Source organism: Montipora capricornis, chromosome 6, assembly GCF_036669925.1.
Source record: "Montipora capricornis isolate CH-2021 chromosome 6, ASM3666992v2, whole genome shotgun sequence".
Classification (NCBI taxonomy): Eukaryota; Metazoa; Cnidaria; class Anthozoa; order Scleractinia; family Acroporidae; genus Montipora; species Montipora capricornis.
Genome location: NC_090888.1, coordinates 69724521 through 69747020, shown reverse-complemented (window position 1 = coordinate 69747020; position 22500 = coordinate 69724521). Strand labels below are relative to the sequence as shown.

The following is a 22500-nucleotide window of genomic DNA, read 5'->3' as shown; positions in this document are numbered from 1 at the left end:
CACTATGAAAAATCTCATTGGTCGAGAGCATTCAATCAATTCACAATAGCTTGTGAACTTGACATGATAAATGTAATATCTGCTGCAGATATTACAGTTATCATGTCAAGTTCAACGTCTGCCTGGTTACTAAGCCCCTTGGAGTGTTCTCCTCAGAAACAAAATGGCTGAACGCTTCGCTTCTGTTTCTGAGGATGAATTCTGTGAAAAATGTATAATAAAACAATTATTGAATTTCGGTTTTCGCATGACATCATGAATTATCAAAACCTCGTGTCTGTGTTATCTGCCGCTGCGGCAGATAACACAGACCTCGGTTTTGATAATTCATGATATCATGCTCAACCTCATCCAATAATTGTTTATTATTGGTTAGAAGAGGGAAAATGGTTGTGCTGAATGTGTGGCATGCATTTTTGTACATTTCTCTTGCTTACTCGTCAAAACAACAACGTAGAATGACCATTTTCAGGTTTTGACGACAACATGGGCAAACAGCACTGAATCTTTCCTTCTCTCTCTTTCCTTCAAATGCGTACGTACCAGTCTGGTTATAGCATATGAATGAAGGGGGTAGTTTCTAAAGAAACTGTGGTGCTGCGTCGGTGGGGAAGTAGTACACAAAAATTTGGTTTTATCAACGGAGTTGGTAATGTAAATTGGCCACCGTAGCTGACGTTTCGAGCGTTAGCCCTTCGTCAGAGCGAATCGAGGAATTATGGGTTACGTGTAGTTTTTATAGTAGAGTAGGAGCTACGCTATTGGTGGTAACATGGCAACGTGAAAAATAGGAATATATTAGTTAAGTGAAAAGCGTTCGTTAATACCGTGAGGATTAAGGGTGCCGATTTGGAAGATGAATTTTTGTTCTAGATTCTTGCGGCTTTCCGTCGTACCTAGATGTAGGGAAAGGCTGCAGATAGCCATGTGTTTTTTGGAGTGCGTAGGGAGATTAAAATGACGAGCGACTGGCTTAGATGCATCTTTCTCATTCTTCGCCCATATTGTACAACATAAACAAGGTGGAAACATCGTGAAACACTTAACAGTTTGTAGGAGAGCTCACACTAATAGTTGAAGTGATGTTTTTGTCGCCGTAGCCATCGTGGTTTCTTAAACTCCCTAATGTTGTACAGGGTTGTCACGGTCAGGGAAAAATCAGGGGAAAACAAAAAATTTTCAAGGTCAGGAAAAAGTCAGGGAAAATCTTAAAATATTGTCAAAGTCAGTGAAAAGTCAGGGAATTTTATTTTTGGTAAACAGTTCACAAGATTTTGCCATGTTTGAAGCTTGTGTAAACACTTTCGCGCATGCTTTGTGCCGCTTGCACGTTTTCCAGACACCGCGGCAAAATGAGTGCGCAGGCTTGAGCCACGCGCGAGGGACTGGTACCAATTAAATTTGCAATAGAAACAACAGCGCGGCAAAATGGCGGCAATTTAAATTCTCTGTGTTTGTTTTTATTTTGCGATGATAAGGACAACTCTACTTTGATAAGGTTTAAATTTTGAAGAGAGCTTCCTGAAAGACTAATCTTCCATGTGTCTTTTCAAACCAAAAAACTATAGTTCAAACCAGGAGAATTTTACCTTGCATTCGAGCGCTAGAGCAAAAGGACGAAGTTCGTAATGTTATTAGTCGCGATGGTCTCTGCTTTGGTAAATCTCTGGGGGGAAAACTGTGCACTGAGAAGGAAAACGCCGGGTAAACATCTTTGCAAGGGCAGAATGATAATTCCTTCTGCAAAGATGGCTTATGTTGCTCCTTTTGAATGAGGAAATCGTCTGTTTGTTTCATTGGAATCATTTGAAAGTGAGACATAAGCTTAAGTTCTTTTCATGCCCGCATTTCACTCATTCGGCAACTTGGATAAGTCACTTACCTGCCCTCCATTCTCATATTTTACGACACTAGTTACTTTTACAAGAGCGAGGCAATAAAATAAAGAAAATAAGTCTTAATTTTAAGAGAGGATCGCAAAAAAGTTTTGAAACTAAGTATAAATTTTACTCCAATGCTACTTGATGTTTCCCTTTTACTTGGAGTTTGGTAGTGGTCCATCGTTGAAAATATTTTTCCAGTAATTTTCCTGCAGCTGGCTGGTAACTGTAATTTTTTTCTCCGGCTTTTTCGATCACCTTGTAGAGCCTTGCTGGGATAAGGGTGGGGAGACATGAGAATCATGATAATGAAATAAGAAACCATTCACCTGCATGTGTTTGGAAAATACTGATTTCAGTTTTGCATGCATTGCACGAGCAAAAATCCAGCCTAAATTTTGCACTGTGTGTAAAGATACTGAGAGAGGAATGTAATCATACATCCAGCAAGACTAGAGGCATTCTGCTTCATACTCTAACATTTTATTATGCACAACTGATCCAGTTTCACTACCCAATGATAGACCCACAATGGCTCTATCTGATTCCTTTTCAACAATGACAACCACAACAACTACTATGGTATGTGTTACCACAAAATACAATATACAGTAACTCAAATATCTCTCTAATTTTATTGTTGTAAGTACTGTATATTCATTATTAAGACTATTACAAGTAGGAGCATTCTCAGAAGTTAATATCCAAACCCATGCTCAGCAAGAGAAAGACTAGAATAACATACAGCTGTATTAATGAAAGTAAGACAGTTTACTTGAATTAAAAAACCAAATTATATTTGCTTGTTCAAACATTGACTTAGAAGGTGTGGCAAGTAAATAATTATCGTCCCTTTTCTATACAATTTTGAAGAGCTGTTTGGAAACCATCTTGTATTAATCACTGACATGCTCACATCTGTGATGTTTAATTTGCAGTAATACTGTGGTCATCATGCAGGACCTCATGCAGGAAAAAACGAGAGATGAATAACAACCCTGGCTTTTTTCATCACAAAACCAATAAAATATTCAATGCTGAAATCCTCATCACAATCTCTGAAAACAATCTGGAATGTTGCTTGCCATGCATTGTTTGACCAGATCAGCACACACACACCAGGAAGAGTTTTAGACTGAAGCACTGGAATAAGAATAAAAGACATGTTTAAGAAACAACAGGAAACTGATCAAAGTAAAACAATAATATTATTATCACTTGGTCATTTTCATGCACAGATGTCACTTAAGATACTTGAAAAAAACATGGAAATCTGTGCCCTATTTGTTAAGATCCCTTTATAAAAAAAACTAAACAACTTAACTGACTCCCTTAATAAGAGGTTTTGTCTAACAATCCAGATAAGAACAGTTGCTCACATCTTGAAAGTAATGACAGTCAAAATGACAGCCAGCCAGATATCAACACTTTCCACAAGATTTCTTCAGGTCAGATGAGTGGGACAATGAAATCAACAGAAATCTAGAGATCAATTAAATTTAATCATACCACAACCTGGTGTGTCCTGCAAAGCAACACAGAGCTGGAAAAGAAAGATCATCACCATCTACCATACAAACCATTGCTCTTGCTGTGGAGAACCAGGTCACAGAAAAATCCATGGCTCTCGTATCACATGTCAGAGGTTAAAACTTCTCTTTTGTCAAAACCCTCCGCGTTTTTAGAGGAATTGCTCTTAGGCGAAAAACAGTAAACGAAAAATGTTATCAGTTTAAAATTTACAACTTTTAGGTCTTCACCGGTGTGACCGAAACACGAGCAAACATGGTTTGGCAAAGATAACTTCCCTGGAAACGACATAAACAAATAAATATTTCATGCCTAAAATAAGCTTACCTCTTTTGACTTTCTCGTTGGAAACAACTCGGAACTACTGTTTAGTTTTTCTGTCGAGGCCATGTTGAGCGTGAGATCTTGATCATCAAAAGGTCCAATATAACTTTTCCTTCACCGCCGAATAAACTCAAAAACAAAGAGCTCAAAAGCTCGAATCAAATGAATCAAATGTGTTCGAGGCGGAGCATGCGCACTCATTTTGCCGCGGTGTCCGTTTTCCACGCATGAATTGAGATGCCAATTAAATCGACTTTGGATGGTTTTTTTCTGCAATTGTTGTGGAGATCACTTCGTGATTATATAGTAAAGCAATTATTCTTTTCAATGTCGGTGAAATGGAAGTATTCACCTCGATTTCAAAGAATAATTGTTAATTATTCACCTAATTAAAAGTCAGTGAAAATTGTTTACAGGTCAGGGAGAAGTCAGGGAATTATTTTGTTACAGATGACTGGCAACCCTAGGCCTGTTGTATTGCAAGGACCAATCAGAGTTAAGGGCCCAATCAGAGTAAAGGGCCCAGTCTCCAATCAGAGAACCATGAGCAATCCAAAATGGCGGGGTGACTAAAGTGACGTGTTTCCAACAATGTTACATGCGTATCCAACGTTGTTAGAAGCATTGTTATAACAATGTTGGGACATGTTCTTATAACGTTCAGCCGGGGTTAAAAGGGACGTCGAGTGGACGTAGAAGATGTTGTTAATCCTTTCACTCCTTAAGCTGCCCCCATTGGCGAGTAAAATGGTTACACAGTTAAAATCCGCAAGTGTCATTCTTTGGAAGAAGAAAGGTTAAGGACGGTGCCTACTATCGTTATGGCGCATACCTTCTGCGCATCTCTAGATACTCGGGTTTCCAATCGGTGATGCTTACTAATACAGGATATTTTTGCGCCGTTTAAAACTATCCGGAGAAAGTAGATCTTAGTAAAGTACTTTTGGTATCCAAGAGCCGATGGATAACTTTCAAAGTGGGCTGTTTTGTGTCTGTACATATTCCTGGGTAATGAAGGGGCTAGCCTTGAGATCTGGTGATCACGGGGTCGAGACCCGTTCTGATCACTCGTTGCCAAATTGATCCTTGTAGTCCCTGGTTCAACTTCTCGGCTGCCCTTGAAAATAGCCAAGTGGTTTGCCTCCGGCCAGTTGGGATTCTTAATAGTTGTTGTTGTTGTTGTTGCTCTGTTCCATCGTTTTTCACGTGACGTCACAAAAAAGTAAAATACAAAACTAAAGAGCCTTTTCAGTTTTTATCTCGATCTGCTACAAGAGGTTTTAAAAATATATCTGTTTGCATGTTGCGAAGGGAATTCCCCCGCTCTAAGGGGCGAATGAACAAATGAACGACTTTAACTTACCTTAAATAAAAGTTAACCTCATTTAATTTTCCCTTACCATTGCGTTTGGCAAAACCAAAATATTAATATTCCGGGTAAAGCCCGGCTAAAATTTTTCCCATTGCTCCATCATTGTTGATTTCGTCATTTTGTTGTTATCGTTTTAGATGCTGAATATCCGCAAACTGCTGACGGAAGTTCTTTTAACGGTAACTAATGAAGAGTTGAAAAAAATTGCTCAGGAGACTTATAATGAAGCGCTTAGAGGTACTTTCCTTGTCGTGGTATTCTTTATTGTTTGCCAAACATCTTGGGTTGTTATTTTCTAAGGCAAATCTCTTGTGGCTCATTGTAGGTCCAGCACGGCAGCTACAGCATTCTGGTGGCCTGGATGCTCTTCGTGGAAAAGGAGGGTATTTAGGTAAATGTACACATTTTTAGTAATGACGTAAATAGGAAACTTGTCCTTTTTTTGTAATTTCAGCAAAATGTGGGAGGCACTATCTTTACGGTGTGAAAGGCACTGTTTCAGCATCGGCATTAACCCAAGTTAACACAACATTTTAGTGTTGGTTCCCTGACCATACCTGTTTTTTTTTTTCTTCGAGTCGTAAACCTAGTTAGAGCGAGTTTCAATCGAGTGTCGCAAAACCAAAACCAAAGTAATTACTTTGGCCAATCAAAAAGGACGGAGACAATCCAGTAAACCAATCAAAACTCGAAGTAATTACACGTAGCCGACACAAAGCGCGGGAAAATGTGCACGCGCGGGCCACGATTGGTTTGGGTTTCACTTCTGATTGGTTGAAAAAATGGCGCGAGTACTTTGAACCAATCACCGAGTAAAGTAATCATAAACCAAAGTAATTCGCTAATTACTTTCGACACTCAATTGAAAACCGCTCTAAACGAAATGATACACGAAATCAATCATATAGGAGGCAGTGTGGCCCAGTGGTTAGGGCGCTTGCCTTGAAATCCGGAGATTCCGGGTTCAAGACCCGCTGTGACCACTCGTTGAATTTGTTCCTGGTAGACCCTGGTTCAACTTCCCAGCTGCACTTGTAAATAGCCATCTGGTTTGCCTCCGGCCAGTTGGGATTCTTAAGAGTTGTAGTTGTTGCGTTCTGTTGTTTCGTTGATTGTTTCATTGGCCCTTAAAAGCCCCTATGGGGAGCGGTCAATTAAGTATGTATTGTATTGTATTGTATATTGAAATGCGGATATGAAATTAAGTGAGGCTATGATCCTCGCAGTTATGAACGCAATTTTAGCAACTGCATAGAGAAGCCTGAAAATTTCAGGACTTCAACGGGGCTTGAACCCGTGACCTCGCGATAGCGATGCGATGCTCTAACCAACTGAGCTATGAAGCCACTGATGACGAGAGATGATAATTGGGTTTCAAATGTTCCCCTGATGAGTGAAGCAACGAACGAAATGATATATGTCCTGTATGAAGTGAATCATATATTGAACTGTGCATAAGAATCAGGCTTCTCTACGCAAGTGCTAAAATTGCGTTCATAACTGCGAGGATCATAGCTTCATTTGATAAAACATCAATAGTTGCATGGGATTTAGGTTGACTTGTTAAAAATTATTTAACTATTTTGGTAGGTTTGGGGGGTTACGGTTCAGAGAGCGAGAGTGACTCTGAACAAGAAGCGGGACATGAAAAGCAAAATGAGGATCAGGAAGAGAGGGAGCACTTGAGCGCCGGTAGAGACGACAAACAACAAACAAGGAGAAGCCGATCCCGTAGCCATGCAGACAGAGAATACAAACACAGCCAAGCAGAACAAGAAAGCGAGGAGGAAGAAAGCGACGAGAAACAGCGATCGAAGCAGCGCGATTCCAGCGAGAAGCGCAGAAGAAAGGAAAGACATAGAAGTCGGTCATCTTCCGTCAGCGAGAGCTCGAGTTCTGTATCGGCTCACAACAAAAGCCGGCGAAAAAAACGGAGACGAAAAGAGAGAAGCGAGAGCTCCTCACCGAAGCAACGGAGGAGGCATCGTCGTCATCATGGAAAAAGGAGCCGCTCCAGGAGCAGATCACCGCGGAAGCATAGCAGCAGCAGCAAGAAGAAACGAAAAAGTGTCAGTGAATCGGATAGTGATTCTGACAGCAGAACTTCGAGTCGGCATAAACCGTCAAGACATTCAGAGAAGAAACATCGTCGAAGACGAAGGTCTTCTAGTTCCTCTTCTTACGAAAGGGACGGTAAGCGGGACAGAAAACGTAAGACGTGAAACTCATCATGCTGTGCTGGACTGCCAAGGTGGAGTTTATTTTATGCTTTACAGTGTTCCATGCTTTCGCGTAGCTCTTGTTTCTCAATCGCGTTTTTATATGTGTACGACAATTGGGTCCCTGGGTACAATCGAATTCTGCCAATAAAACCGACTTCCCCCAAGGTGGAAATCTCCTTGCGGTCTAGTTTTCGATGCATTAGCTTTCTTCAGCGTCTATAGTTTGAAGTGATCCAATTCTCTGTTGAACTTTTCGGTGCTTTGCAGTTGTACTGCCATGTTTTAGATATTCTTGCTTTTTACCAGTCATGAAGCATTTGCCATTCAAGTGAAAAAGTAGACGGCACGGTGCCAGTAATCAGCAGGTTTGGAGGAGCAGTCGTGGCTCAGATGGCTAGTGCGCGGCTTTCGGAGCGAGAGCTCCCCGGTTCAATCCTCGGTGACTTCAACGTCTGTTTCGACTTTCCTCTGATCCGTGTAGCTATAGCTTTAAATCCCCGTAAAACGGAGTACTGACAGAGGGAGGGGGGTAAAGGGCGCACCGTCGGCTTCCATTGATACCAGCCTCGTAGCTGAAGGAACTACCGACGTTAAATAAAGTGACTTTACCTTTACTTTACCTTTTTGATACCAGCGCATGAACGATTTCGTCAAGTTGGTAGAAAGCGTTGTCAGCGTTGTTATTTTGTGGCAGATTATTCGCTCATTATTCGCTCGTCCAACTAATATCTCTATGTTAAGAATTCGCATGTACTTTTACACATTTGATTTGAAGGCAGTCATTGCACACCCTCGTGTCCTTCCGCTAGTCTTTCGTCGTTTTTTTTTATATTTATTTTGTCGCTCGTTTTCAACCCCACTTGATAAAGGTCAGGAATTGGCGACATTCAGCGGAGATCAGTTTCTATTCTGCTTACTTCTGTCTTGTTTTTCCTTGCAGATGAAATCGACGAAATCATGCTTCGTTTATACCAGAGGATTTTAGTTGCTGTTTTCCTTTTATACGGAAGGGATGAACAACATCTTTGATTGTTCACGCTCTTTGGTGAGGTTGTTTTTAACTCAAGCAAAAAAAATAAAATGACCAAAGTTAGCAACCAAGCTAACGAATTCGAGTTATCACGTACATTGTACAGTTTAAAGAAATGACATTAAAATATCTTTTATTAACATCGCTTTTGTAATCCGATAGAGGACCAGTCGAAGGTGAAAGATCCGCTACAGTAAAACAATAGAAATCAGTCCCAGTTATCCTCTAATTTTTATTGGCTGAGAGGTATTCCTCATAATCATAACCTTGCAGTTTACGTCCCCGGTCATCATATATACCTCTTATCCCTACTGAAAATTACGGACCGCGTTTTTTACCCGTTAATTTATCGCGCGCCATATATCAACGGGGAAAAACGAGGATCCGTTACTTCAGTACAGAACGAGAAAACGAGATTATCTAGACATTGTCTGAGATAATCAGGCGCACGGGAAAGGAAACTAGTTGAATTAAAGCGGAATGTTGGCTGCCACAAATGAATGGAATACGTCAAAATCCGAAAGCGAATACATCTAATGGCTTTTTTAAATAGTTGCTTGCAAGATTGAAGTGATCCTCGCACTTTATCAGGACAATTTTATCAATTGTCTCGTGCCGACACCCGAAAAATTGAGGCGGCTACAACTGGTGAAACGGGTGTCTATATGAGACAATTGCTTCAATTGTCCAGATAAAGTGTGAGGATCACTTCAATCTTTCGTCATTAACCCGTACTTCCAATACACATCTGTTTCCTCCAAGATTCAAACAGTTTCACAAGTTTATTTCACAGAAACAACATGAATTCCCTATGTACTATCATAGATCTAATCGGCTAACTCAATGTTGTACCCAATTCAAACCCTTTGGGAATAAAACCTTTTGATCCAGGTATTTCCATATCATTTAAATATGAATGTTATATTATCATGCAAATACAATACACAAAGAATCTTAGTCCCGGGAGATTTGAATTGGGTACAACATTGAGTTAGCCGATTAGGTCTATTGGCTTATTTTAGCGGAGCTCGGGAAGCGTGCCAGCGGAGCACCATGGGTAAACGTTTTTGGGAAATCTATCCATGCGAGAAGTCTTGGTGGTGACGTCAGCGTACGCTCGTACAGACAAGGGACCTTTAGATTTTAGGACGAGAACGAGTACGAGTTTTGACTGCCCCTTTTTACACTTACGATTAATCTTATTCTTTGTTAGCAGTAGAGGGTGCTCAATTGTTTCATTGCTGGTAACGCCTGGGCCTTTTTCCTGATCGAAGAATGCCCAAACTGCTACCGTGTTGTGACTTGTTTTGACACGACGACATTTTGCAAAACCTCGTACTAAAATGAATTACTAGAATGACGATGGTGTCACATTTTTACCGCCAAAATGACGCCGATTTGCGCGCACTCACTGTTGTTCTATCAGAAAATCTCGCACTCGTAGTATTCGTAGTCGTTCTCGTCTTAGAATCTAAAGCTCTTTACTGTCGTGGTGGAGGTGGGGAGGCAGGACAGCCTCTGAGGACGGAAGTGTTGGGCAATTTTCCTTGGCGGGAGATCGCGTTGCAGCGTTGCATTTGGCAACCCGCGTTTTTCTGGCGGGAAATTTAAGCACGCGCGTTTTTGAGACGCGGACGGCAGCCGGAAGTGAGGTGTTTTCCCTCTTAACTTGTCTTCACAATATAAATTTTGCCGGGTTGCTTGTTAGTTTTGAGTGCGCTTCTAACTAAAAAGTTGCCTACGTTTTTGTCGCGTTTAAATGAAATTAGTGCAGGTTGCGAAAAGATTCATAATCACGCAGTCAAAAGTATCATTCTTGATAACTTTAAATTACTCCAAAATGATCCCGAGACGGGTAGAATCTTTTCGCAACCACCACTAATTTCATTCAAACGCGACAAAAACGTAGGCAACTTTTTAGTTGGTTCAAGGCCCGAAGCGTTTTCCTTGGCCAGGTTGTTCAAAAGCCGATTAACTTAATCCAGGATTAGCATAAATTTTTGTTTCACGTTTTCAACTTTTCGGTAAAAGTTTCTTTTGCTTATTTTTGTTTCTCAAGATTGACTTCTTTTAATGTAAAGTTTTGCCGAATATCAGCGTTGAACAGCATTTCGGAGTACAGAAATAAACTCGTTGGTTAATTTTTAATCTGGGATTAGCGCTAATCGGCTTTTGAACAACCGGGCCCTGGACTTTGAACCGGTTTACAGAATCAGTGGGCCCTTCATTTTCTCTAACTTTTTTGCTCCCAAGTAAATTTAATGAAGTCCTCTTTTATTCCTCCAATCGCATTTCGTATGTTCTGCGTACTGAAGTTGCTTTAAAAAGAGGAAGACGAATCGATTTTGAGGTTCGACGCAAATAATGGCCGAGATGACGCTCAGTTTAGCTTTTTTTCTTCTCTGGGTAGCGCTCAATCGTTAAGAAACGGGTCTTAAAGGGGCTAGGTCACGCTATTTTAGGTAATTTTGTTTGATTTTGTTAATTATGAGCTCTAAACGTCAAATTGGCAGAGCAAGAGTCTTTCATTTGCAAAATCACGGCCACATAACAACTGAGAATGATTTTCAAGCTTTGTAAATGACATTTTGATATAGATTGATATAAATTTTAAAAAAAGGTGGGCTAACGTTTTTCAAATTTACCCAAATTCAATCCATTTCAATCTCCAGTTTTGTCCATCCATGTCCCTTCTTGGCTTCCCTGTGTTTTGTTAGAGTTCTTCTATAGTTTTGAACAGTTATTTTCATATTTTAGTTAATTCTATGACCATTCGATCAGTGCTGAAAATGCCTAAAATAGCGTGACCTAGCCCCTTTAAAAAAATGCTGCAAAGCTTGGCGTACATTGAGTACTCCAGTCTATAGCACGGGTTGCTCAGGTATTCGCTTACTCATGGTGTCGACTTCAGGGCAAACCAAGGGGGATGTAATAAGAAAAATAATTATAGTAACGACAATTTCTAAAGCGCTCTATCCAAAAGCATTAAGGTGCTTATCAATAAAAGGTAAAAACTTAAAACAAAAATATGTCAACTGTACGACAAAATCATTCACTAAAATGACCAATTTTTGTCACTTCCATTCGCGGTTTCAAATTTTTGGAAATCTTGCTCCGGACCAAAGTACGGGACTACTTTTTTCTGCAAATTCAGTCTGAGAAGGCAGTAATTAGAAGAAGGCAAGTAGCATGTACGTGGATAGGTCTGTGTGAGCTTTTACCTTTCGCGCAAAAATAAAAAAGATACCTCATGTATGCCGTATTTATCAAGCCGAGAGCTTCGTGACAAGTACAAGCATTATTTAATTCCATATCTGACCACTACGACACTCGAGCCATTTTTAAACGTGGTCTGCAATAGGCATCCCACAAAAGAAGTGTCATTCAAATCGCGTGTTTTAGTGTATTTTTCTCTCGTTTTTCAAAGATGGCGTTTTAATTGGGTTTGACAGGCGTATACGACTCCCTTGTACGTGGTCTGGTTTCTTTTGCTTTCGTCATAATTTTGCTCTCTTGAATACTCGTTTGAGTGAACGCCTCTTTTAGGCGGTTCATGTAAGATTTCATTTAGCAATTGTTTTTGTGCTGAGACTTCAGATTTGCACCTTCATACTGCTGTGTGATATTTTTTCTTCCCAGAAAATAGTTTGTCGTGGTAAAATATTCTTTAGTTTCTTGGTGTTGAGTTTCTCTGCAGTAATGTGAATGTGACCTTTTGGCCTCACGCTTTTGCATCATTTCAATTCTCAGTTGGTGGTAGAACGGCGAGTGATTCTGCTTTTAAAGCTCTGACCCGGGCTCGGGATCTTTTTCTTCTTGAATGCCTGTTAGGTTGTGCCATGCATCGATAAGACAGCTGGCTTTTTAAGGGCTTTGTTCGCCTCTGCTCTGCGTTTCTTTGCAGATCGTTATGCTCTTTGGAGACGTTTTTCTGTTTTTGCCTTATTTGATTCACTCGTTCTTCTGACCTCTGCAGCGTGTTTTGGTTCTCGGCCATGTACGCCGATGTAGGCTAATGGAGGCTAGTGTATGCTCATGTACGCAAAATAATGTGTTATTCCTAGTACACTCATTCCTCACGGGAACATTGGAACCCACAAATGACCAGCTCCCAACGTCAGTGGTTTCATAGCTCAGTTGGTAAGAGCGTTGCACCGGTATCCGCGAGGTCACGGGTTCAAACCCCGTTGAAGTCTTGAATTTTTCAGGCTTCTTTACGCAATTGCAAAAATTGCGTTCATAACTGCGAGGATCATAGCTTCACTCAATCTATGATTGTTACAATACGTATCTAACAGGACCACCGGAAGATACGTGGTGTATTTTGTCATTTAGTGGTTATCTATTGCACAAAATTATCTAAACACGGTAAAACCTTCGATTCAGGGTTAGGATTAGGCGATTCAGGGTTAGGATTAGGGTTAGGGTTAGGTTAGGGTAATTGTATAATTAATGAACGTTTTATACCTTGTTTAAAAAAATTTGAAACAATGAAAGAGACACCAAGGGCGTTTTCCATTTACAAAAATTTCCGGAAATTTCGGTGGAAATTTCCATCGGGTGAAAAACGTGTTCTATTTAACTCAAGTCCGTTTGCCGCCCAGTGATTGCGATTTACGCGCCAAAATTTAAAAATGTGGCCGAGAATAGCCTGGAAGTGGTAAGACCTTTCAAAAGTTGTATTAAAATGGAACACACATTTCCATCGGAAAGTTTCCAACGGGAAAACAGGACTACCTTTTCAGAAGTTCCATTTATTCCGGAAATTTTCCAGTGGAACGAACCAAAAACGTGTGTTCTATTTACATCTCAACCGGAATTTCCGGAATTTCTTGGTAAATGGAAAACGCCCCAAGTACCTACCGCACCACCAGCTGATTCCGCCGATCCTTACTGCATCGTCCTAAAACCATCTCACTGACTGTGAACGGACGAACTATTTAAAGAACCCAGGCCCCACACGGTCTCGAATAGTGTTGCTGCTCGCTGCGGCACCCCACGATAAAAACCAAACTCGACCAAGCTCTTAAAAATGATCCGTTTGTAGCATCCCACGCAACTATAAATTGTTGTGCCACTAATTTAAGCTCATTAGAACTTTGCGCTCTGCTAAAAATGAGCCTCTTACGAGTCTCCCCTCTGTTGTCCATCAGATAGTGAAGAATATGACAAGTGAAGCGTTTGCAACACATCGTCATCATCATTTTACGGGATGGCGAAGCTGTAGCTGTTACCACTTTCATCAGTTTCATCAGCCTTCTGTGAGAACGCTTCAGTTAAACATAACTTGGAGACCCTCTTTCCGTGGAAAGATTTTTTTATTTGTATGTTTTTTTTTTTAATGATGATCTTCCTGATAGCACTCAGTATGCTATTCTATTATTCACCACACAAGTAAATAGTGCTTTCTGTGCGCTTCTATTGCTTAACTGGGAGGTAATTACCAGACCGCTATTCGACCGAGAAGCAGGCGCCCAAGATCCTAAAATTTCCGATCGTTTTGTCAAAATAAGTACTTTTTTTACGTCCGCCAGCTGTCCAGCTTGTGCGTAATGTGATTTCTGCCGTGGTTGTCGCAAATGCAGTCAGTGACTGCTCTCGCCTGGAAGTCTTGAACAATCTTTCTTCAGTCCTCAAGTTTTTGTATAATAAAACAAATTTTCGCCTTGGAATCTGTAAAAGTGATGTATGCAGTAGTTATCGACAAATCAGTGAATAATTGAGAAACATTCTGACGGGGTATATATATATAAATGAAAATTTTGCAGTTATATTTATCTACAGATAATTAATAAAAGTTCGCTGCGAAATATCTTCGCTAGAATATTATTGTGATTGACTACTTCGCCGTTAATGACATTTGAATAACAGCGAATTATTCATTCTGTATTATACATTGAGTGCCTTTGTTGCGAAATTTTTTTGTTATCTATAGAGTAGAATAATTGCAAAATTTTCATTTGTAAAAGTACCGTTCTGACGTGGCTATGTGACTGCGTGATGCAGTTCTCGTCACACCGTTGCTCACCATAGATCGTCATCATCATCATCATCATCACTAATCATATCCTTTATTTATTCACGCTAGGAGTAAAAGCAATATACTCCAGTTTCCTGTAGAGCGGTTAGAGTGTCCGCGTTCTAGCGTAGAGCTTGCTAAGACGCAGTTTTTCTAAGCAGGTGAATTTCAAATCCGATTTGATGAATTCGCTTAGCTATTTTTTCTTCACTTCACTTCACTTCACTTCACTTTAATGATAAGTGCAACCTACAAGTTTGTATATATATGCACAGCGCATGAGAATTACATTTCCTTGACTAGGACTCGAGTCGAGGAAGGCAAAAATACGTAATTTTTGACAGAGCAGAAGTTGATGAATCCGTTCCGCTTCATGCGCGTTGGCCCTCCTTTCTATCACACATACGGAGCAAAATTACTGGATGCCAATTGGCTGAGACGGAGGGCATTTTAACTTAAGTCACGAAGGCACTTTTGGTGACTTTCTCCCAGATTAAACTACTTTTTGTCCATATATAAACTTTAAGTGCAATTTCCTGAATTTCTGTTGACAGCAACGATTTATTGAATTGAAGTTTAACCGAATGGGAACGAGTTGATTGTCATTTGTCACGGCACTGAACGGGCTTCCCTCAGTAATTTTGTCCTTTAATGTGCTCTCGTGCAATTAACGATTAAATTGCTTCAACTTGTCGAAATATATTTCATATTTTGGTTATGTTTCGGAGAATGTGTCTGGAAAAAGCGTGATACCCTGGCTCACAAAGGCAACTTTTGATAATTATTATTCTCCCACCCCTCCTTAGTTTTTCTTTGTTTTCGGATTAATAACCAAGAACCATCTTGATACCAGTAGCGAATTTCGTGGACAGAAAAGATGTCTTTACGAACTTTACCAGTTTTATTTCTTAATCTCGGAGGAGAAATGTTATATATTTTGGATCAACGACTGAGAGCACAATCAATTCCCGACGAGAAAGCTAGAAAAGGTTAGTTGATTGCCGGCGTCAGTTTCTCTAAGATGGCGGCGTTTAATTTAGGATATTAATTTAACCTTATTAAAACATACAATAGTTTCGCTCTTGTACACTGTTTATAATAGCGTTTTGGGAAATTTTAAAATATGGAGGCAGATATTCGCCGATATGTGACTGGAACTTTGAATCTTCTGTGGGCACTAAAGCCGTTGCTAAGCTAAACTATCCATCTCAAATGAAAACGCTTGGTGATCTGAGTGTCTTCGTATTTGCTCAACGGACGGACATTAGGAAAGTTGTATGCCATGAGCGTATGAGTTGTTTTCTCATTTTGTAGACTTATATCTGAGTATTCTTAAGGATCACCGAGTTTAAGTCCAGCTTAAACTCCAGGGTGCACACAGAAGTCGTCTTTAAATTAGGCCTCCACAAGTGTTGATTCTACCGAAGTCTGCGTGCGCCGTGCTGTTCAGCTTTTGCTTCAACGAGATGTAGAAAACTGAGGAATGAAACTTTTTCAGGTTAAAATGTTTGAGTTATCAGATAAGGACCGGACTTTTAGCTAGCAACAAATCTTTATTTCAGTCTATACTACAACTTTCTTACTTAATTGCTGAAAAGATGACGTAACTGGCTTTAATTTATGACAAACAAACATTTTCTTCTGTGTAAGCTTCAGTGTGTTCTGTAAAGATGACCTTAAAACTTTATTAAACTTGGTGTAATCATATCTGAGACACTGGTAGCATCTGTATGTTATTGCTGGATTAGCTGCAGGTCATTATATTATACACTTAAGTTTACATTTAGCACGTAGCCTTTGTACTGAAAACCCTAATGTTGAGCTTAAAGGATTTTCAACCCAATGAAAAGGGACATTAAGTTGACTGACAATCATTATTGTGGATAAATCATTTTAACATCCATCCATTTACACGATGTTATGAGATGCACAGTTTGGTTCTATTTAGATTTAATTGCATTTTAAGAAGTTTTCTGTTGTCGAACATTTTGCACTTGGACTATAAGGGATTTACTGGACATCAAAATTTCAATTTGGAATGCAAGACTGTAAAACTAAGAAAATTGACAATTGCAGTTCAGGAGAAATTGGAATATCTTGACAAGTAAAAGCTTCTTTTTATATTCTATATTTATTGCACCATCTTGCATTTGTATGAGTGTGTGCTTACCTAATTGCTTACCATATACTTTATAAAGACGTGTAGTTTTTTTACTTTTCTACTTGTCATGTTGATATCTGAATGGTTACTTTTTATTTTATTTTAATTTTTATCCTATTCAAATCATTTTGACAAGCGGTATTGACTATTTCTGTTCGTTCGCTATCCGCCTCAACTAGCCAATGCTATCTGAAGTTAGCAGCCATTTTTGTTCTCCTTGGTCACTTAGTAATAGAACGTAATTGAGTTTTCCTTCAGTGTAATAAGAGTGAGACAAGTGAGTTAACGCGAGCCTGATATAGCTAATGTGCATCAAAGCTAATTCATATTTTCCTTGGATAGCTATTTTCCCTGGGGAGGACTGTGAGGAGTGTATTCCAGGATAAGATGAGCGAGTATGAATGTTTTTTCAGGAATGCCAAAAAGACCAGACTTCATAATCGAAGACTTCAAAACATAGTTAGCAAGCGAGTGAGTGAGCGAGTGACTCTCCGAATAATTATAATCTACATGGCACAAATATTTTGAAATTACCTACATGTAAATTACCAGCACTTGTGGACTTAAATCTATTAGGTATTTAGGAAGTAAATTGTGGAATAGCCTTGAGGACAAAATTAGAGCTGTACCTAATCTTGCGTCATTTAAAAAGCGGATTAGCAACAAGCTGATCGATGTAGTTTACCCTTGCATATAGTACGTACATACATACAATCATATAAATTATTATATACATGTTTATTATTTTTTAACCCTAGTTTTAATGTAGATCATTTCTTGTGTATTTATTATATTAATTTTATTTAGCTCGGTCGAACTACATGTAGCACCTCATGTGCTACATCTTTTTACTGAGTATAAATAACGATTTTTACTTACAATACTAATATTTACCCTTTCTCTGTGTCAAGTAATCTGGCAACATAGCAGCATTGAAAGCTGTTTGACAGTAACACAATGACAGCTGCCATTTAACTAACACATTAGGTTCAGATATTAGTCTCACAACAGTCAAGGTCTTTAAAAAGACATCTCAAAATGTCCTGCCTTTGTAATGAAATCTTCCGGTAGTCTTAGAATCTGTAGTCAAGTGTGATGGTGTTTTAAGTGTCCCACAAAACACTTGCTCACAAATCCCTAACCATTGACTCCTTCAGACTGCCTCCCATTAACAAGTAATATCGCCTGGTGTCGGAGTAAAATCCATTACGTCTCTCTCCTAGAAGTCAATGGCTTAAAGTATACAAAGAATGGACATACCCCTAGAGCTGTCCCTGTCAGAGAGTTAACTCCAATAATTGTTTTTTATTATGCTTGAGTTGTTACACAGATGAACAAATCTCTTATTTCTTTGACTTAACTAAAAATAATTTATCAACTTCTTCACCCAGAACACTGTTCCCAACATTAGATATTCTGGCCCCAGTTGTTCAAACGATGGATAGAACTATCCACCGGATAAATCACCATCCAGTGGATAAACACCAGCAAAACCGATTGAGTTATCCAGTGGATAGTGATTTATCTGGTGGATAGCGCTATCCATCGTTTGAACAACTGGGGCCTGGTATTAAAGATTTATTGTACAGCACAATTTGTAGTATATATCTGATGGTTCATCATATATTACTGCTAAATCATGTTGTTCAAGGCCTAATAGACTTCTTGTGTCTTGATTTAGTAATGCATGACATTGTTGGGACAATGTTCAACAAGCGTTTCATGGAAGAACTTTTTAAACCACAAGACACTTACTCAAAGAAAGCTATGAGGACAGTATTTGATAGACTGGCACATGCATCAATAATGAGATTAAACTCTGCTAGCATGGACAAGGTACATTGTAGGCTTCTATATTTTAGACGACTATATATAATTTGTCCTTCTTTGCTTTCAGTCTACATTGCATAAAATGTGATCATTGTTTAATGATGTGCCTTTATTATTAATTTTTTTTTCCCGGTAGCTCTATGATTTGATGACCATGGCTTTTAAGTACCAGGTAAACCCTCTTGCTGGCTAGATTAATTTCTTGATCGTTGGTATTTGTCAATGAGTACCTTAATTCTCTTAATTTGCAAAGTGCATTATTTTTCATGGCACTCAAAACTGAATGCTGCCTCTTATCATTTTATATTCAGTATTGGCATGTTAAAAATAATAATTATTACATAACTTAAAGAGGTCTTTAAAAAATAGATTATTATTCTACTGAAAGGTCTTTGCCCTTGCTCAGATTGGGCAGTTGGGATTAAAACTTCTGAAAAAGGACTGAATCAGATTTGTTTAAAATCAAGAAAGTAACAATTCATTAACCCATTGACTCCTGGACTGCTCCCCACTTGAAAGTAAAATCATGTGACCTTAGACAGAGTAAAATCTATTAAATCTCACCAGGAGCTAAATTGGCCTAATATTAGCCAGGTCATTATCAACCTACATGGGATATGATCATGGCACCAAGTGCCACAGTTTAACAACATTTTAAATTCCAAGAATGTTTTTAATAGCTCTGTGCTTTGCCAGTTTTAGTCAGCAATCAGACTGATTGTAAATATATTATTTCATGAATATGCCAGGTTTCTTTATGTCTCCGGCCCTCTGATGTCCTTCTAGTTACTTACAATCACATGGATGCTATTAGAGGTTTTGCTTGTGATAATCCAGCCATCAGCAACCAAGTTGAAAATGTTTACAAGCTTCTTTATGAGGTAAAATAATTATCTTACAAACGAGGGATGCTTCTCATAAAGTGTACAACATATGAGGATTTTTTTAATGTTCTCTGAAAGTGCTTCTAACATGCATGTGTTTTATATACTGCATAATAACAACAAATGACCTCAGGTAGTCCACACTGTGGCCATTACATTGGTCTATTTAGGGATCAAGGGTCACTAATTTAAAATAATAATTATGCCATTTCTGAGTCAAGTAATACATTCACAACTGCAGTTGTTACCCTGTAGGCAACAGCCCTGAAAAAATTGCATTTAACTTTTGCACACAAAATCTCAGGAGGAGTTACTGACTTACTGGTTTTACTCCGTCTAACACCAGACAACTGTCTTGTCAAGGAGCACTGGTTTTCAGGGGTAAAAGTAAAGGTAAAGTCACTGCTTACGAGCCAGAAGGCCCATCAGGCCGGCGCTTATCTCCGGTTTCAGTAGCATTAAGCGACTAGGAGTATTTATGGGATGCTAGTCCATCGCAGGGTTACCCCCAGCATTACGCCAATACCCAATTATACACCTGGGTGGAGAGAGGCACCGTGAGAGTAACGTGTCTTGCCCAAGAACACAACGCAATGTCCCCGGCCAGGCCCCGAACCCAGACCACTTGATCCGGAGTCGAGCGCACTAACCATGAGGCCACTGCGCCTCCTGCCTCAGGGGTGAGAGAGTTAAATTAAATTTCCTTGAACTCAGATCCAACCCTAAAGGGAACATACAGCCCTCTTACTAAACAAGTTCAAAGCCCGTGCTGTAAGTTACGGTGGGTCGTACTGTAGAAGATGGCTCACTAAATCAGCCAATCACAGCACACATACTGTCTGAGAGATATAATACATGTAAACTGTAATAATAACATAACAAAAAAGTACTTTTTATCTTGTGTTTGTTTTCTCTGAGCCAGACATATGGCAGTTTGACTGTTGGACAATTTCAGATCATCCGTCAGACACTTCTTTCATTTTTTCAGGACATGCACATTAGGGTAAGTACTGACCTCTTTAAACACGTTTTCATTGCCTCAATCTCTCTTTACGTTTTTTTCTGATTTAAATGAAACCTTTGGATGTCAGATCACATCTCAGGGGCACTGCATGAACAAGTAATTTCAGTAATTAAAAATAATATCTGTTCACAAGGGTGCCCCTGATATCTAAGCTTTGTTAAGAAAATCTGTTTTTCAGCTAAAATCAGAACAGTGTCTGTTTGGTTGTGATAGCTTTTAGGTTTTTGTAAAATCCCTCTGGTCCACATCTTTCAGGTTTCAATATTTCTTAAGGACAAAGTTCAAAGTGCTAATGGAAAATTTGTTTTAACAACTGATGGTGTGGTGCCATGGGATAGTGAGGTCCCTGGAGCTATCAGGTAAGTTACAAGATTGTTTGCTGGTTTGGGGCAAAAGTTTATTTTAACTAATGGTATGTACACTTTAAAATGTAAAAACGTTCTCTGGTTAAAAAACGGTTAAAAAACAATCATGAGCTTTTGGCTATCAGTCTATAGCCTTTAACGAATGAAAAAATTGTAAGCAAGTGGACGGAATATATACGGAAAGGGGTGCGAAAAATTCTATAAAAGTGTAAGACAAAAAGAGGTGTGAAGAAGAAGTGAAAAATAATGTGAAAAAGAGACTAATTACAATAAAATGGAGTATTGCCTAGGCAACGGCTTAGAGTTATTATCCGCGTCAAAAGTTTTTGCTGTATGCCATGATTCTAGTGTTCGAAAAACACTAGAATCATGGCATATATTCCGTCCACTCGCTTACAATTTTTTCATTCGTTAAAGGCTATAGACTGATAGCTGAAAGCTCATGATTGTTTTTTAACCGTTTTTAAACCAGAGAACGTTTTTACATTTTAATATGTCTTATCCTGGTTACAGTTCTATTTTTACTGGTATGTACACTGTTAACCCATTGACTCCCAGGGGTTCCCCAATGACGAGTAAAATCATCTGGCATTAGACAGAGTAAAATACACAATGTCATGTACTAAGTATGGCCAGTTCAGGCCAGCTTAGGAGTCAAAATGTTAATGGGGTTCTTCAGTGAGTGATTAACTCATTGAGTCCCAGGGCTTCCCCATTGACAAGTAAAATATGGTTCAGGCCTGCTCGGGAGTCCAAGGGTTAATATTAAATTATTTTTTTCTCCAGCTTTTCAGCGGTCCAGAATCCTTGAATTTTATTAGTTAATCATGCATGCTCCAGCATCCCGAATTTTCCCATCTAGACCCCAAATGTGGACTGTTTCAAAATTCCCAACTTAAGCAACTTTTGAAACTCTTTGTAAAAGTAAAAGTGTTGTAAACAACATAAATGTAAATGAGAATGTGTGAATAAAACAATGTGAATGTGTGTTGCTTTCATTTGAAGCTCATTACTCAACTTTTTTTCAAGCTGTGCACTCCTTTTTCATTAACATTCAATAATATTATTTCTGTCACATAACAGCGCTTTCAAAGCATCCCATAAAAGAAATAAAAATGATCTTTGCCGGCCAAGGTCGGTCCGTATTGGAAAAAATTGTGCCCGTGATTTCAAGTATGGTCTGAAGCCGCATACTTGAGACCTATGGCACAGTTTTTCCCAATACGGACCTCCCAGCCAGCAAATAACATAAATTATTATGTAGGCTGGAGCTCTGACGTTGTGCTTTTAGAATAATACAATATTATTATGAAAACAGTGAAGGAGAAAGGTAAAATCCATTGTTTCGGAGTAGCCATGATTCCATAATTGAGAAAACTGAAAAGGATGCAAATTTACCTGACATATGACAGCGATGTTGGCATGGTAATTAACATTAAAAAGAAGCTGCAAAAGTTACACATGTCAAATACTTTCACTTGGATGGAGTCTGAGTCCAAGTTCAAATTTGGCTCCAGCTTTCTAATAAAAAACATTGTGCATACTGAACAGTCAAATTTGTTTCCCCTTCTTAAGTACATCAAAATGCTTCAACAATGCTTTCAAGAGAAACCATCTGGTGCGCAGTTTTGTTGTGTCTGAAAGTGGAGGAGGACTGATGTTTATAATCCCATATATACAACAGTTACTGTGTAAATATCTGCTTGTGTATCCTACTTGACTCGCATCACACATGTACACATCACATTGAAAGCTATTGATCTAAAATATCATTGAATTCTTTTAATTTAATTTATTTGCCACAGTTCAACAAATAAAAACAACTAATCTACATTACACAGTTACAAGAAAAGAAAAAA

The 22500-nt window shown here is 39.0% G+C and overlaps 2 protein-coding genes and 1 non-coding gene across 5 annotated transcripts in view; 2 read left to right on the top strand and 1 right to left on the bottom strand.

Moving 5' to 3' along the window:
- The window catches only part of LOC138053057 (arginine/serine-rich protein PNISR-like), a 17290-nt gene extending 8790 nt beyond the window's left edge, over positions 1–8500 (top strand). For all 3 annotated transcript variants that reach the window (XM_068899747.1, XM_068899748.1, XM_068899749.1), the window contains 4 exons: positions 5244–5343; positions 5432–5497; positions 6697–7357; positions 8269–8500. In XM_068899747.1, coding sequence (XP_068755848.1) covers positions 5244–5343; positions 5432–5497; positions 6697–7328 — 798 coding nt within the window. In that variant the 3' untranslated portion in view covers positions 7329–7357; positions 8269–8500. The remainder of the gene's footprint in view (positions 1–5243; positions 5344–5431; positions 5498–6696; positions 7358–8268) is intronic.
- On the bottom strand, positions 6380–6452 carry Trnas-gcu (transfer RNA serine (anticodon GCU)). The gene has a single exon. It is a non-coding gene; the product is annotated as a tRNA-Ser (tRNA).
- Positions 8501–15194: 6694 nt separating the features above from the next.
- The window catches only part of LOC138053055 (protein OSCP1-like), an 18008-nt gene continuing 10702 nt past the window's right edge, over positions 15195–22500 (top strand). The window contains exons 1-6 of the mRNA XM_068899745.1: positions 15195–15366; positions 18220–18374; positions 18505–18540; positions 19118–19249; positions 20175–20255; positions 20532–20635. Coding sequence (XP_068755846.1) covers positions 15255–15366; positions 18220–18374; positions 18505–18540; positions 19118–19249; positions 20175–20255; positions 20532–20635 — 620 coding nt within the window. The 5' untranslated portion in view covers positions 15195–15254. The remainder of the gene's footprint in view (positions 15367–18219; positions 18375–18504; positions 18541–19117; positions 19250–20174; positions 20256–20531; positions 20636–22500) is intronic.